The sequence below is a fragment of the Eleginops maclovinus genome, chromosome 8, assembly GCF_036324505.1.
Source record: "Eleginops maclovinus isolate JMC-PN-2008 ecotype Puerto Natales chromosome 8, JC_Emac_rtc_rv5, whole genome shotgun sequence".
Classification (NCBI taxonomy): Eukaryota; Metazoa; Chordata; class Actinopteri; order Perciformes; family Eleginopidae; genus Eleginops; species Eleginops maclovinus.
In genome coordinates, this window is record NC_086356.1 from 8,544,441 (window position 1) to 8,560,992 (window position 16,552).

Below are 16,552 nucleotides of genomic sequence, written 5' to 3' on the forward strand. Positions count from 1 at the left end.
GTCGTATATATCACGGTTCATCTTTTTTCCGGAGCGTCTAAGTTGGTTTGCATGGTTTCGCTTGCAACGCACGGAGAGAAACACTGTTGAATCAGCTTCTTTGACTTTTGCCTTCTCTGGTTGAGTTTTTTTGAGGGAAAATGAACCACCCTGGACCACCCTTTAAGCTCTTGAATCACTTTGACTTAGCCCCAGTAAAACATATAAAGAAATCCAAAGTTTGACAGGCCTGCCATGCTTTCTAAATACAGTACGAGTTGACATGTATAGTTCAGGAGATCATGTTCATGAGCAGTCCGTTTTTTAGAATAAATAAAAAAAATCCATGTTTCTGCTGCAAGTGTTACTGCTGTCCAAAGCTTACAGATTGGAAATCAATCGGACATCATATTCAGTCTGGCCCGACACGCTGTCTAAGCTACGTTTTGACAGGTTGCCAAATATTGAAATACTGAACTCTTAGCCTCATGGGACAAGGATGCTTCGCAGTTCTAGAGGCAACAATATGTTGCTCTGAATAAGACACATTTAAAACTAAAAGGAGTTTAAATTGTCTGAATCTTCTCCTCCTCACAACAATTTGGTTCTTTACGGAAGACCTTGGAAAGCAATCTAAAGGATTAGCTGGTTGATTGACATTTTGGTGGAAGTTTACCTGGAGTGGGCCAGGCTGGAGGCGGGGCTAACTGATGGGGAAAGGACAACTCTGCTGGGCGAGGAGTACGGGGAGAGAGAGGAGCCCACCGTTTGTATCTGTCTTGAGGATGACAAGGAGCTCTTCCTTTTTTCAGGAGGCGACCTGAAATGAAAAAAAAGGGAGGAGCTGGAACCGAGCGTTTCAGATTCTGGCGGTAACTCTACACAAAACACAATTTATCAAGGGGCGTGGAACACTGTCTGAAGGCGATTGCATTCAGCAACACCCTACTTTAAATTCATGCGAGTGCCTACTGTCGTTTCCGTCAGAGGACATATGGAAATTAAGTGTCCGTGTTGGATGTATGTGGGCTAAATCTCCCCTTAAACATACAATCTAACAAGGCTCAATGTATAGTACACCTTATTGTGGGAGTGTTGGTGCACCTCTGTCTTGACAGGTTTAATAGTCATTGTTTTCAGGGATAGAATAAACACAGCTGTACATGTAGAACCATTATCATCCCCCCCCCCTCCCCTCAACAGACTCAGATAGGCTTTACCTGGATCTCGAATGCCCCCTGGGCATGCTGGAGCTGCTGCTAGGATGATGGCGATCACGCCCCCTCTCCTCACGTCTCCTCTCTGATGAGGCGCCCCTCCTGTCCCTCCTCCCCGGGGAGTGTGAGCGGGATCTGGCCAGACAGGAGCACAAAGAAAGAGAAAGATGTGGAGAGGCCATTAATTTACACGAGGCTGAGATTGGTAGATGAGCTGATGCATTTGAAATGAAGAACAAGAACAGAGGAGGGGGGACAGAGAGTGATAAGACGACGGTGGAGGTAATATGCAAGAGGAAGAAACAAAGCAAGCTATCAGGGTTGCTTTTACAAGGAAAATAAGAAATGAGTAAGGTGTGCAGTGAGTCTATCTGGACTGTAGGCACAATTTGTATTAATACAGTTAAAGAAAGTCTAAATACGATGCAACTGGGCCTGAATTTTTACTGTGATATATTACACGGAGCCTTAATGAAAGAACTGTTTTTATAACCTAGTCTGAAATGTAAACAGTATTAAATATTAATGGATACATCTAGGGTTATCTGCATTAAACAGCAAAGCTTTGGCTTGTATGCAAAGCATGTATGCCTTTTAGAGACATTACAAAGCCAGGGTTAGAAATGGAAATGATACCCCTACTCTAAAATACATAGCCAAGAGGAAAAGGACAGCTGAGTTAATGCCCGCCTGTGCGGGGGTGTCTTAACAAAGCAGTCTGGTAAATATTGGTCTCTCTGACAGATAATCGGCAGGAAAAAAGCAGCCCAATCTATATCTTTGATCGCTTCCTCTCCTCCATTGTTATTCCTCCATTTGTCTTTAGTCGTGCTCTTTACCCCTGCGCTTGTTTCTATAATTTATTTCACATACACACTTTTCACCGCTTTCAAAAGAAGCAGGAAATGAGAAATAAAAGGTTAATAGAAAACAGTAAGACAGAGTAATAGCTAACTTTTTTTTTTCTTTAATGTTTTTGCTCATATGGGAGCCGTGTTCTGTGCACTTAAGGTTCAGCTGGAGTGAAATATTAAACAGAGGGTGATTCATCATTATGTTCTCAGCCTGTCATATTAAATGTCTCGTACCTTTAACAGCAGCACGACCAAATTCAGATTCAGATTTCTTTCCCAACTTAGTTGTTATCTATCCAGAGAGACTTAGTGACTTAGTCTTAAAGAGATTATTGTTTCTTGACTCACCCCTATAATTGATTACGGAAAAACAACTGGCCAGATTTTCATCAAACCTCACCTCAAGTCAAGTTTACAGATTTAACAGTGTGTTTTTAAATACAATATATCCTCTTTGAGGTGTCAAAGTTGATTTAACATCATTTAAAGCTCATTAATGCACCAAAGTCAGAAGAACAACTTTCCAACTCAGGAAATGAGTTCCATTGACCTTGGCAGGGTTATGTGCTCTCATAATGCCATGCTAGTTTGCACTTCATCAACGACAGTGAGTCTTTAATTCAGTTTAGGTCAGATATTTACTGTCCCATTAACCCATGTAGGCCTAGAACGCCTGGGAAAAATGCCTGTAAAACCTATGCGCGATTTTAGAAGAACCCGTTAAAACCCAAAGTTTTTCTGGAAATTCAGCAATTGTGTCAATGCCTACTAAAGAATTGATTTTTCAGCCTTGGTAGCAGATAAAAACAAAATTCAAAAAGTAAGCTTGTAAGAGCTTACAGCTGTGGCTTTCATGAGTGGCCTCTGCAGGTAAATCGACTTTCACCCCTGGGGTGCGGTTGAAAAAACTCTGTGGATTAGAGTGATAATTCTCCAACCTCCACTCGGTTTCAAAACCTCCGAACTCATGGTCATCGTCATCACCGTCTTCAAACATATGTCTTAACCATAAATCCCGGTCGATTGGTTCGACAGGTTCAAAGTCGTCAGCAATAATGTCATCAGCGCTGTGCAGATCGTCAATGTCACTACCTTCACTAATTTCAGAATTCCCTCCGCAGTAGTCTAAGTCTGCCATGATTGCTCGAAAAAAATCCAAACAATTCCACGTGTATATTCTGATGCATTTCATTGGCTAAGAGGCCGATAATTAATGCAAAAAAATACCACAGAGCTCTTGTACCAGAAAATGACGTATCCGCTTTCCCGGCTTCAATGGTAGAATGACGCAACAGTGCCCCCGGATTTAATGGTAGAAATGCAGCAACGCTTTCCCGTCTTAAAGGAAATTATTTCAGCGGGACGAATAACAACGACACAATAGAAAACATTTAAAGTGCTCGTCCCAAATTGCTGTATCTGTGGCAACTACCAGCGGCGTCCAATACATATCTGAGCTGGACGGCTGCACTGAGTGTGTGGTCCTAAAAGACTCATTTATCTTGCTGAATTGAAAATGTTAACGCGACAAAGTCTTACAGTGAGAAATGTGGCTGTGTAATCCAATCACAGCGTCTTGGGATCACGATCAAATTGAATTGTGGGATACTTAGAGGTTCTCTGGCCCTGCCATTGACAGTTCTGTATGAGAGCGGGGGGGAGGCCAAAGTGTCTTACCGTGATCGGCGGGATCTCCTGTAGGCACTGGGGAGGGAGTATTTACTCTTCGACTTTGACTTCGATCTCGATCTCGACCTCCTCTTGTGTTTTTTCTTCTTCTTGTCTTTGTCCCTCCCTTTGTTCCTGTCTCTATCCCTCTCTCTATCCCTCTCTCTATCCCTCTCCCTCTCTCTCTCTCTCTCCCTCTCCCTCTCCCTCTCCCTGTCTCTTTCTCTGTCTCGTTCTCTGTCCCTGTCTTTGTCTCGGTCTCTGTCCCGGTCTCTTGCTGCCCCTCTAGAGGTGGAGTGGGAGGAGGAGGAGGAAGATGGAGCGTCCCTGCTGTGATACGCTCCTTTGTTCTCAACAGCGGGTCTTTGATCCTGAGCGTACGCAGGGGCACTTGAGGACATTTGCGGAGGCACGGGGCCAGACAGGACAGAGAGGGCTTCCTGCATCTGAAAAAAAGAAAAGAAAAACGGAAGACAGAATACATCAGACACAAGAAAACATCAGCAGAGGAATAGTTTTTGACTGACACATCTGGACTGTTTAATTGGTTTGAAGATAAAACCAAAACAATGTATTGATTATTTTAACATTCAGTCTCCTTCTTTGACATTAGGGACATTAATGAATTCCCAAACGCTTGATCACTGGGTACATCTGAGGAAAAATCAATATGAGGGCTTGTCTTCTTGCTGAGAAACAGGTGATGCACAAGGTAGATTTCATACAGAGATTAGAGATGCATTTATGCAATGCCCCTGTGTCAATCCTTGTCAATGTTAAAGGCTTATATAACTCAGATGGAAAAGGACAAATTTGAAAAAAAAAGACAGATTCCTCCTTATAAGTGAAAGTTGAAGACCTAAAACATCAAGCAGTATAGATGTAGGTATAGGAATGAGATAGGTGGAAAGGCATTTTTAATATTGTCAAAAAGGTACATGTATGGAATAAAAAGGACATGGGGTTGTAACCAGCTGGCAAAGCCCACACTTTCTTGGGAAATTATTCCACATATTCTTAACTTAAAATAAAGAAATAAAATAAAAATCCTTACTTAGCAGATTAAAGAGGGCGTGGTTTACACAACACAGGGAGCCCGTCGGCGACCCGCTGAGTTACAACTGTCAGCTGCAAAGTACCTCTAATTGCTCCAATGTGCTTCTTTCTGCTGGTATTAAATTGGCCTGCTGCTGGATTCACGCTGACAAGATGGTTTCAGGCCATCAGTGGATTAAAGGTGACACTAAATCTTCAGAGGTCAGATTTTATCTCCCAGGGTTAGGTCTTAGATTGCTCCTGGGGGTCACCCCTTTTTACATATGTATGCACTCCGGGTACTAAAAGGGGCCTGTAGATAAAGGAAGACATCCGATGGCACACTTTCTTTGTTCACATTTACATGAATGATGTGACTACGAGAGTGATGAACACAGAAGACAGAAAGGAAATTAATGTGGGCCGTACTTCCATCTCTCCAATTCAATCAACCCCATCTGCTGAAAATTGCACATGGGTGGAGCATAAAAAGAGAGAGATAGGGAGGGTCAGACAGATGTAGAGAGGAAGCTGATGAAAGAAGATGAAAGTAAGAAGCAAATGAGGTAACAAAGTAAGGGCAGGAAAGAAGAAGAAAGTGCTCAGGACAGAAGACAATCAATAAGTATCTATAAACAGACAGGGGAGAGGAGAGAGAGAGACGAAGAATATTTATTACACCTTTCTGTTTGTGCACTATCTGGAGTCTGGGCTAAGGGAGAGATAATGAAATGATAAGAGGCAGGGTTTGGTTTGAAATTAGGACTGACATAAGGGAAGCTTATCCCAACACCAGGAGGAGAAAATGTCTGTGCTTCACACCTGCCGGAGCAAGATACGGAAGTTCAGACAGCAAGAGGAGTAACAATAAACAAAGTGGCAGTCCAGGGGTATGAGAGGAGAGGAGAGGAGAGGAGAGGAGAGGGAAAACTGAGGAAAAGAGGAGGGACACCCGGGAGTGACATTCTCTTATTATAGAAGATAATATATATATATATATATATATATATATATATATATATATATATATATATACATTGATGAACAACACTACTTATAACTACAGCAGCTAGAAGGAGAAGTCAGGATAGCAATCTTTAAACTATCGTATACAGTGGGGCAAAAAAGTATTTAGTCAGCCACTAATTGTGCAAGTTCTCCCATTTAAAAAGATGACAGAGGCCTGTAATTTTTATCATAGGTAAACCTCAACTATGAGAGACAGAATGAGAAAAATAAATCCAGGAAATCACATTGTCTGATTTTTAAAGAATTTATTTTCAAATGATTGTGGAAAATAAGTATTTGGTCAATAACAAAAGTTCATCTCAATACTTTGTTATATACCCTTTGTTGGCAATGACAGAGGTCAAACGTTTTCTGTAAGTCTTCACAAGGTTTTCACACACTGTTGCTGGTATTTTGGCCCATTCCTCCATGCAGATCTCCTCTAAAGCAGTGATGTTTTGGGGCTGTCGCTGGGCAACACGGACTTTCAACTCCCTCCAAAGATTTTCTATGGGGTTGAGATCTGGAGACTGGCTAGGCCACTCCAGGACCTTGAAATGCTACTTACGAAGCCACTCCTTCGTTGCCCTGGCGGTGTGTTTGGAATCATTGTCATGCTGAAAGACCCAGCCACGCTTCATCTTCAGTGCCCTTGCTGATGGAAGGAGGTTTTCACTCAAAATCTCACGATACATGGCCCCATTCATTCTTTCCTTTACACGGATCAGTCGTCCTGGTCCCTTTGCAGAAAAACAGCCCCAAAGCATGATGTTTCCACCCCCATGCTTCACAGTAGGTATGGTGTTCTTTGGATGCAACTCTGCATTCTTTCTCCTCCAAACACGACGAGTTGAGTTTTTACCAAAAAGTTCTATTTTGGTTTCATCTGACCATATGACATTCTCCCAATCCTCTTCTGGATCATCCAAATGCCCTCTAGCAAACTTCAGACGGGCCTGGACATGTACTGGCTTAAGCAGGGGGACACGTCTGGAACTGCAGGATTTAAGTCCCTGGCGGCGTAGTGTGTTACTGATGGTAGCCTCTGTTACTTTGGTCCCAGCTCTCTGCAGGTCATTCACAAGGTCCCCCCATGTGGTTCTGGGATTTTTGCTCACCGTTCTTGTGATCATTTTGACCCCACAGGGTGAGATCTTGCATGGAGCCCCAGATCGAGGGAGATTAGCAGTGGTCTTGTATGTCTTCCATTTTCTAATGATTGCTCCCACAGTTGATTTCTTCACACCAAGCTGCTTACCTATTGCAGTTTCAGTTTTCCCAGCCTGGTGCAGGTCTACAATTTTGTCTCTGGTCTCCTTTGACAGCTCTTTGGTCTTGGCCATAGTGGAGTTTGGAGTATGACTGTTTGATGTTGTGGACAGGTGTCTTTTATACTGATAACGAGTTCAAAAAGGTGCCATTAATACAGGTAACGAGTGGAGGACAGAGGAGCCTCTTAAAGAAGAAGTTACAGGTCTGTGAGAGCCAGAAATCTTGCTTGTTTGTAGGTGACCAAATACTTATTTTACAGAGGAATTTACCAATTAATTCATTAAAAATCCTACAATGTGATTACCTGGATTTTTTCCCCCATTCTGTCTCTCATAGTTGAAGTGTACCTATGATGAAAATTACAGGCATCTCTCATCTTTTTTTCAATGGGAGAACTTGCACAATTGGTGGCTGACTAAATACTTTTTGCCCCACTGTATATCTTTTGTTTGTCGGTATATTATCATGTATTCTAAGTTATTCAGTTTATTTTATATTGTGACGTCTTTAAAAATGTTACAGATATGCACCTTTCTACTGTTGATATGAAGATAGTTACTGTTTATATTTATTTTGTAGCTAACGTGTAAACCCTTGTTTATATGAGGCTGTAATGTTACAATTTCCCAATTTGATCTAATATCTAATTAAATATAACTTATAAATATCATTTTTTCCATATCACTTTTAAAAAGGGCACGGAAATGAATTGAAAGATGATAAACTACGGAAGTATAGAGGAAAAAAAAAATCAAAGTATGTGTATGCTTCAATGTATTATCATTTCCCATGCTCCGAGTAGATTAGTCAATTAACTTTGAATCACTGCAGATGACACTATTTTATATCGTTGAGGAGATCCTTCTCATGTTAAATACTCTGTATTTGACCATGGCACATGATCAAATGGTAATCAAAGAGAGCAGGCAGTGGAAAATCTCTTCTTAATTCATTAAAAATGGAGATAAAATGAAAGAGGAAATTCACAGTGAGAAGCTAGCCTCCCTTATGATCACAATGGTTATTATTAATTAAGGCGTCGCCTGCAAAATAACTTCTGAAATCCATCACTGATGGCAGCCTGTGAGCGGGCGGAGATCACTCTAACCCCATCATATCATTAATATCCAATTTGTTGCTGTTCTCAGAGCAGCCACCGCTCCCCTCCTGAGGACTGGGGCTCTTCCCGTAACTGTCCTGTCATGGTAAATGAACACAGAATTTATGTGAAAGTCTCCGGTGACGGACTGAGAAAGAAATATATAATCGCTTTAATAAAGAGATGAAGCCGCCATGTCTGACTGAAGATGGTTTGGAATAGAGCTCCATCAATATGCAACGGACAGTTAAACGGTTCTAAAATCTATACATCAGAAGGGAGTCATCGGCTTCTTTTGTTTAATATTTCTTGATCAAACCTAAAGTCTTCATTTCACATAATTCAAAAGATCCGAATGTGTTATGCTATTAGCGGTTAAGTTAGCCTAGCATCAAGAAGAGATAAGGAGAGGACTGTAGAGCTCACTTCTTCCAAATGCCAACCTACCTTTCTTCCAACTTGTAAGTCAAATTAAATAAGATCACTTGAGAACAATATCTTTAAGATTTCACAATAGGCTTGATACAACAGTTTTTTCTGAATAAACCGTTGCAGTTTTTTTTAAAAAGGGACAAATAAACAGAGCCTTTCGTTTATAAAATAAGTAGATTTGCCTTAAAAACTGTTTACACACCCCATTCAACCCTTCATTGGGTAAACGGTAGCTGCACTTCTTTAAAACACTATGACATGACAGAATGTTCCATGACCGTGTCACCGCAAAGTTACTAAATCGCATCAGTAAGAGCGACTTACAAAAGTAAAGAGGTCTAAGCCCGTAGAGCTTATTCTGTAGGTTTACGCATGAACACTTACTGTAGCTACGAGAAACAGCATGATGAGCTTACATCATCAGATCCAAGAGCCGGTGCACTTTGATACCTCAACAAAAACATGGCATTCAAATTGGTTGTAAAACCTACAGCATCTAAAAGACCAGACATCCTTCCCTACTTCACCAAATGTGTTTTATGGCCTATCGACTGTTACTTAATTGCTGCTAACAGAATAATTGCACAATAACAAGTAAAAGCTATTCATCTTAAGCTTTCCATTCAGATACAAATTACAGTCTAGCACTGTCAATTGATTCTATATCCACTCCTTCTTTCCAAAAGAATCAAGGAGTAAAACAACGTTGGACTCAAGGTAAATGCTTAAAGGCTTCAATATTAATTCTCCATGTCCATCAGCACAGCACATACTGCACTGCCATCTGTCCTCATGGATAGTCCAACGTTTTTAGAATACCATACTTTGTAGACCACAACCAACACAACTTCTGACTTTAACATATCTTTATTCATTAGTAGGCCAATGACCTGGATGTTGGTAGCTCCTTCTGGGATTGTAAGCTCTGACGGCCCCTTCAGGAGTCACAGAACATCTGGAGAAGAGTGACAGGAGCCCACCCACTGCCACCTGGCCCCAGACTGTAAGACCAGTTCACCACGCACCAGCTGGGCTCATATGAAGAGCTGATAGGAAACAGCCATCAAATGGACAGGCCATCTACACATCAAATAACACCACCCAGTCTTATTTACACTATAAAGGTTTCTTACCTCTTGTCGGACAAAGGGCTTTTTAATGTTCACTACTGAGGCACTCAAAATACTCTCAACAAAAAGGAACATTTAAAAATATGCTGCATTTTCTCTGGGGCACCAAAACAGACAACATTAAAAATGGTTGACAGAAGAACAGCTTCTCCATCTTTAATTACTAGGTGGTTTGAAGGGTTGTAACGGAGTTTAGACAAGCAGGATTTGAGAGAGATCTTGCATTGATTTATACTGTCTGTAGGGATTTCAGGGTTGAATGTTAATCAGTTAACCACAGAAAAATATGTTTGACCGGTTACACATGGCGGCCTCCATCCATCTTCTCCCGCTTTTCCGTCAGGGTCGCGGAGGTAACAGCTCCAGCAGAGAGCCCCAAACTTTCCTTTCCCTGGCCACATCAACCAGCTCTGACTGGGGGATGCCAAGGCGCTCCCAGGCCAGCGAAGAGATATAATCCCTCCACCTGGTCCTAGGTCTACCCCTCGGTCTCTTCCCAGCTGGACGTGCCTGGAACACCTCCCTAGAGAGGCGCCCAGGTGGCATCCTCACTAGGTGCCCGAACCACCTCTAGTGACATGGCGGCCTATAGGATGATTTATGCTCTGTGGTTAATATAACATACAGGCAAGAAGCATTATGTGTGTGTGTGTGTGTGTGTGTGTGTGTGTGTGTGTGTGTGTGTGTGTGTGTGTGTGTGTGTGTGTGTGTGGGTGTGGGTGTGTGTGTGTGTGTGTGTGTGTGTGTCCAGCTGTGCCTCATTCTCAGAGGGAATTATTAAAGAGCAGTTGAAAACCTATTAATTCAGAGTTATGCGTCATCTAATGGGCTTTTACAAAACCAGCACCACCGTAGAGACAAACTATTTAGAACAAACCCTTAAAGATGCATGATCGATGCGGCCATGAGCAGAGCCAACTGAAAATAAAATAAAAAGGCAAAAGATTTACAAAACAAAACATTAAAATTGAAGCATCTCTAAATCGATAGTGTTTCAAAATGCTGTGCCAAAGCTCAACGATTCAATGGAATGCCGGATGAAATGGTACCTTCAAGGGATTTAATCAATACTTGGTATATTGTATTTTCCTAATAATGACTGGATAGGATATTTATTCAAACACTTTCTAAGAATATTTCAATGTCACTTTCAATGTTGGTTGGCACTTTGCTAAGCACCTTAAAACACAATTAAAAATAAAGCATAAGAGCAAAAACATTCTTCAACTGTCCATGTCCACATTCTGCACAACAGCATACAAGACAACACAACAGTATGCCATTAAGAACACTCATTTCTATTCAATAAAAAAAGAAAACCCACATTTGTTGTTCACAACAAACACGACAAATAAAGCCTTTTCAATCTCGGGAAAGATTCTACCCTCAGTCTTTGAGACAGTCTTTCTTGAAAACAGTGCATTATGGTTCAAGTAACATATACTAGGCTCCATTATGAGTTGAGTACTGCTGTGTAGTGATATACTCATTCGGCAAACAAACACCACCTTTTTTTTTAGAAACGATTGGAATTACTCAGGCCTGGAGCGGCTAATACAGTACAGCACACACAAAGCAGTGGAATCTGAGCCTCGGCAAAGATTCCGCTCAACAGCAGCTCGATAACAATGTCTGATATACTCCATCCGCTGTATTCACGCAATCTTCCAATGTATTCCGCTATCCAATATTCACGGCGCACATGTGTATGACTGATGTACATAAAGATATTCCCCCAGCAAGCTGACATTCATCCCTTTATATATTATTGCATTGTAAAATCTACTGGAAACTGCCGTCGATATAGCCGCACACAGGTGCTGTGACTTCATTTGAACATAATCACGAATAAAACATCATACCATCTGGTACATGTTTGAAATTATAATCACACATACAGATGGAGGCTGTTGTGTTATGTGGGGTTACGGAGCCATCTGTAGTTGATGTGACCTTTTCCTGAACTTCTACTCTAAGCAAATATCAGGAGCGATTCAACAACACTAACTTTAAAGGTGTATAGAAAAAGCAGAGCCAACACAATAATGTGGCAGGATCCTGGTATCGTTTTACTGACAGCAATTGGGATATTTTATCCACTTCCAATGGCGAAGTGCACAGTGGGTGGGATAAATTGTTGTCATTCACCCAAAAAAAAGCTTCATTGTTGAAATTTAAGGATTTTAGTCTTGTAGAAAATATGTCAACCTTTTAGTGGTAATTATAAAAAAAGCACACAATGGTAGGTTATGAGTGCAGGGAGAAGTATAATGTTGGGTTGACAGGTCTAAATTCTCTTCATGTTTAAAAAGTTTATTAAGACTGGTTTTCTTAAACTGTTAAATGACCTGCTTTCACATAATGAAGAAAATAGTGGGGCTGCCAACCACGACAAATAAAACCGAAGCTAGCGGAACATCAAGTGGAGGTTTGATGATCAAAAAACTGATTTAGAAAAATGCAAATGTACAATCAGCTGACACACACAGACACACACACTTGTTGCAGATATCCCAGAGAAGTGATTCAACCGTGTTTGATATTAGAGGCCAAAAATGATCTCCTTAGACGTAATGTTCCAAACTGCAATCAAATATGAAGCAGCTCTTTAAATGTCATGCTATACAACTATTAAACATTAGTGATACAAATAAATAAAGTCTTGGATATTTTAGATTAAACTTTGGCCAGGTGTGGAACAACCATTCAATATCTGAAGTTACATTATGTCAAGGCTTTATTCTTGATTCTTCTTTAAGCGTTCCCCTACCTGAAGCTGTGCAGTTGCATCTAGCTCAGCTCTCTTGGCCTCAGGCTCCCCAGCGTAGGGGCCGCGGAGGGTCTGTAGGAAGAGCGCTGCCTTCCTCTTCCTCTCCGCCTGTAGCTGTTTCTCCTTGGACTCCTTAGATGCCTGGGCCAGCTTCTCCCTGGCTGCCGCTGCTAGACGGTCCTCCAATTTCTGCTTAGCTGAGAGGGTAGAAACAGGAGAGAGATGGTTGGAAGGTGATGAACAAAAATTGTAGTCATTGTCCCTGTTTTTATCACAGCGAGAAATACGTTTACTATAGTGCCATGAGAGAGGAGAAAATGATTGAAAAGACAGAAAAAGAGGGGTTATGCTCTGCTTGTCACTCAGCCAGCTTTTTCCTAGCTACAGGTAAATGGTACTTTGAAGCAAAATAGAGATGGGGAGGGACAATTGAGTGTGTAAAAAAAAACAGTCCGAAAATTATGGACCAACAAGAGAAAGCCTGACTGAGTCTCCAGTGGTAGACAATTTCATGCAGTTCAAGGTTTATAGAGGAAAAAGTTGGCGAAACATGTGGGTGGAGAAGAGGAGACGGATATCTGAGAGAAATTGGGGGTGGAAAATATGCAGAGTGCTGAGAGATGAGGGAAGGAGATGAAGTGACAGTGGGAGACAGACAGGTAGGGAGAGCACAGCGATGAGACGGGTCACAGGATGAGTGAGACACAGAAAACAAGACAGGAGTGAAGTCTGAAGCAAACGCTGGCGGAAACAAGTTGTTTTTAAGTTATGCTAGCTGCAGGGGGCTACTGTAATCTCTTCAGGGTTTAAAATAGGCCGGCTGCCGAGGCAAATCATTTTGGAGTATAGTGTGAACAATATTCTAGTGGAGCAGAATCAATCTGTAACCCAGACAGTGACACAACACAGACTCTGACGGCAGTATTTATAGACTCATTTGACACAATTTACACACTCACACCCTTTCATTGTCTGTGAAGTAGTTATAAAGCTAGGAAATGGGGTCTCATCACAGTTAAAATGAGTTAAATTAAGAATTAATAGACACATCTTTTTCTTAAGCGCTCCATTGAAAGGTTTATACAACTTGCTTTGTTTTTTTGTCGAAAACTTGTACAGTAAAATGTATCTAATTTGACAAAGTGCAGAAAGGATTACAAAATCCGCACTCAATGTTTTTTTTTATTACAGAGTAAAAATGAATCAGTGATTTAAATATTGGACACTTTGATAATGAAAATAATGGTTAAACCTACAATGACCGTTATGTTTAGTCATGCTGGGGCAAATAAGTTGTGAACATACTGTAACATGGACATATCATAACAAGTCTAACAGTATTTCACTCTACATTCTGTTCTTGTGTATATCATATTCTATCTATACATGTATATAGACTTCTTGCACTGTTTTTATTACATTTTGTGTTGGTTTTATGCTCTATATATATATATTCATGTTGCATTGCTGGAGGAGCCTGGGACTTAACTTTTCTCTAATGTGCACATGACAATAAAGCCTTTTATGAATTTGAATAATTCCTATTTTTATTTACTCTCTATATTATATAATATTTATTTTTTCCTACAACTCCTGAAGTAAATATCTATCTATTGAGCCGCAGCTGCTCCAGTAAGCCCAACAACTAATTCTGTCTGTCTGCTTTGGTGTTGAGCAGGTCGTGTACTTAGTCTATGTTTTTAAAGCTACTTCACTAAACATGATAGCCTGAAACTTTATATTTGAACAGTTTTCATGTTGACATAGTTTACCATAAATCTCTTTCAGCCCCTCAACAAATGAACTACTATAAAGTGTATCTACATTAAGACTTAATCTCACATCCTCCCTACATTGATTTATTAAGATATTCTGGTATTTTAAGTCCCCACAATGAAATATCCACTGGGAAATGTCTGCAACGACCTAAATGATTCCTGTACTTATCGTTGGAAACCACATTTAGTGTGTGTGTGGCTGTTTCCCAGTCCGTCAATATAGATTAGCGTTCTGCTGTCTGCCACTGATTCTCCCGCTATCTGATCAAGTTAGGCCTGCTGACTGACAGCCACTTTGCCACACAGCAAAGCCAATACAGTCAGCTATGTATTAGGCTTTTACAGCCCAGAGAGAGAGAGGACATTACGCAGTGCGATCCTTCCACTGAACCTAAATGGGAACCGTCACAAACCCTGATGCTGTCTCAACTGTCTTTCTGTCCATCTTGTTAAGGTTTAGTTTAGTGGATTTATCTCACGTTCAAGGGAAATTCCAAGATTGTGTCCTTCCAGATCTAATCTTGACATACGCATCTTTAAAGATCTACACTTTCTAAGTCTTAAGGGCATTTTACTGAACAACTGACTTGAGAAATGCCACTTCAACCATGTGTATCTGCAAGACAACCTCTTGCTGTGGCAGTATTGTATGACACTTGTGTTACCTCGAGCACAAGCTATGACAAGAGAGACACATATATACAGTCATTTCTCAAGTGAAACATAGAAAAAGGTTTTGACTTTGGTGGAAAAAAGGGTATTTGTAAAGGAGCAGAACATTAATTTACATTTTGAGGGTCTTTCGGTGGCATACTTACCACACAAAGCAAGCTAGTAAATTCATGTTTTGTGTGCGATTCAACCCTAACCTGAATTCATTGACAATACAAAATGAGAAAATAATAAAAAAGGTGTTTGGCAAAAACAGATTTATAGTCTACGAAAAATGCTTGTAATTTGGCTGTAATTTGCTTTTTCCACTTATTCATCTTTTATGGAGAAGCTTTGAGAGACACCTCATGTTGAGTCATTATTACTGATTACCAGTGATTTTGTAAGATGACGGCACTCTTTTAATTAGAAGGTGTGTGCTTCTGAGATCCAATGTATTATTGATAACCGAAAAAATGCATTGGCTTTTCTTGCTTTTTCTGAGCAACAAAAAATGAAAATGTATTTTTTTTGGGAATATCAATTTATATTTCAGCTGCTCTGTGATCATTCAACGAGGCACGCAGACGTCGGCGAAGCTGTCGAAGTTTTTTTGATGTTAAACTGGTGCAATTGCATATTTTTTGGGGGGTTTTAAAGTGTAGCAAAAAGCAATGAATCAACTTCAAGTACAATAGCTTCTGGCTTCGAGTAAAAACGCTATTACTTCTGAAATTAATAGCCATACATTACAATACATGAATATTTTAGAGATGGGACTCTAACTTTCAAAATAAAATTGGTAACATGCATAAGTAAAATGTGTTTTTAGTCCCTTATGTGGGAGCTTTTTGTAAGAATGGTTACGCTAACTGAGCAAGCGGGGATCTTATTATATCAGCGGAGATAGATTTATATATTTAAGTGCTATATGTTCTAAAAAAACCCTGATAATGGCAACAGAGTGTAAACCTCGTGCAGGAAAAACAATGCTTTTATGCCTCCTGACGTAATATGTCAAGTGTTTCTGACTGCAAAGTCACTGATGCATAACTTTAGGTTTGTAAAGACTGCGGAAAGCCAGTGTGAGATATTCTACCAGCATACGGAACAAAAGAGAGACAAAAATAGAGCAAATGCATCTCCATTAGGGCCTTGGAGAGATATACGACTGTTGTTTGCTGTACTACATTGCTCGTGTCTTACTGCAGGCTACACCCTGTTGAGAGAATTCATAATTCAGACTCAATGGATTTATTCATCTCCACACTTCCCCTCTTGCTTTTCCTGCAAATCCAACGCTCCGAGAGAGCAACAGAATGCCAGTGGGTGTAATGAAGATGTCTTGTAAGGATCTGTACTTATATGCTGACGCGGAGAATTTAAATCTAGCACACACAAATTCAATAGAGGAAAGAAATGTCCTTTGTCATATCCGACAGCAGATGCCTGATCAACGTCCTGTCAATCAGACAGGCATAATGAGGCCGACTGAAGGCGCAGACAGAGAGATACAAACAGGGAAATAAGAGCAGAAATGTTGTCGGATTAAATTTGAAACGGTATCAACCCAAAGGCAATTAATAAAAGTGAAGTCATCACTATTCATTGAAAACACAAAGTGTTTTATCCTGTATTGTGTTTGCCTGATAGCCGATT

The 16,552-nt window shown here is 40.6% G+C and overlaps 1 protein-coding gene across 3 annotated transcripts in view; it reads right to left on the reverse strand.

The window, feature by feature from the left end:
- The window catches only part of sfswap (splicing factor SWAP), a 45,647-nt gene that overhangs the window by 10,648 nt on the left and 18,447 nt on the right, over positions 1-16,552 (reverse strand). For all 3 annotated transcript variants that reach the window (XM_063889713.1, XM_063889712.1, XM_063889715.1), the window contains exons 14-17: positions 12,465-12,661; positions 3,728-4,164; positions 1,200-1,331; positions 656-799 (exon numbers count right to left, since the gene is read on the reverse strand). In XM_063889713.1, coding sequence (XP_063745783.1) covers positions 656-799; positions 1,200-1,331; positions 3,728-4,164; positions 12,465-12,661 — 910 coding nt within the window. The remainder of the gene's footprint in view (positions 1-655; positions 800-1,199; positions 1,332-3,727; positions 4,165-12,464; positions 12,662-16,552) is intronic.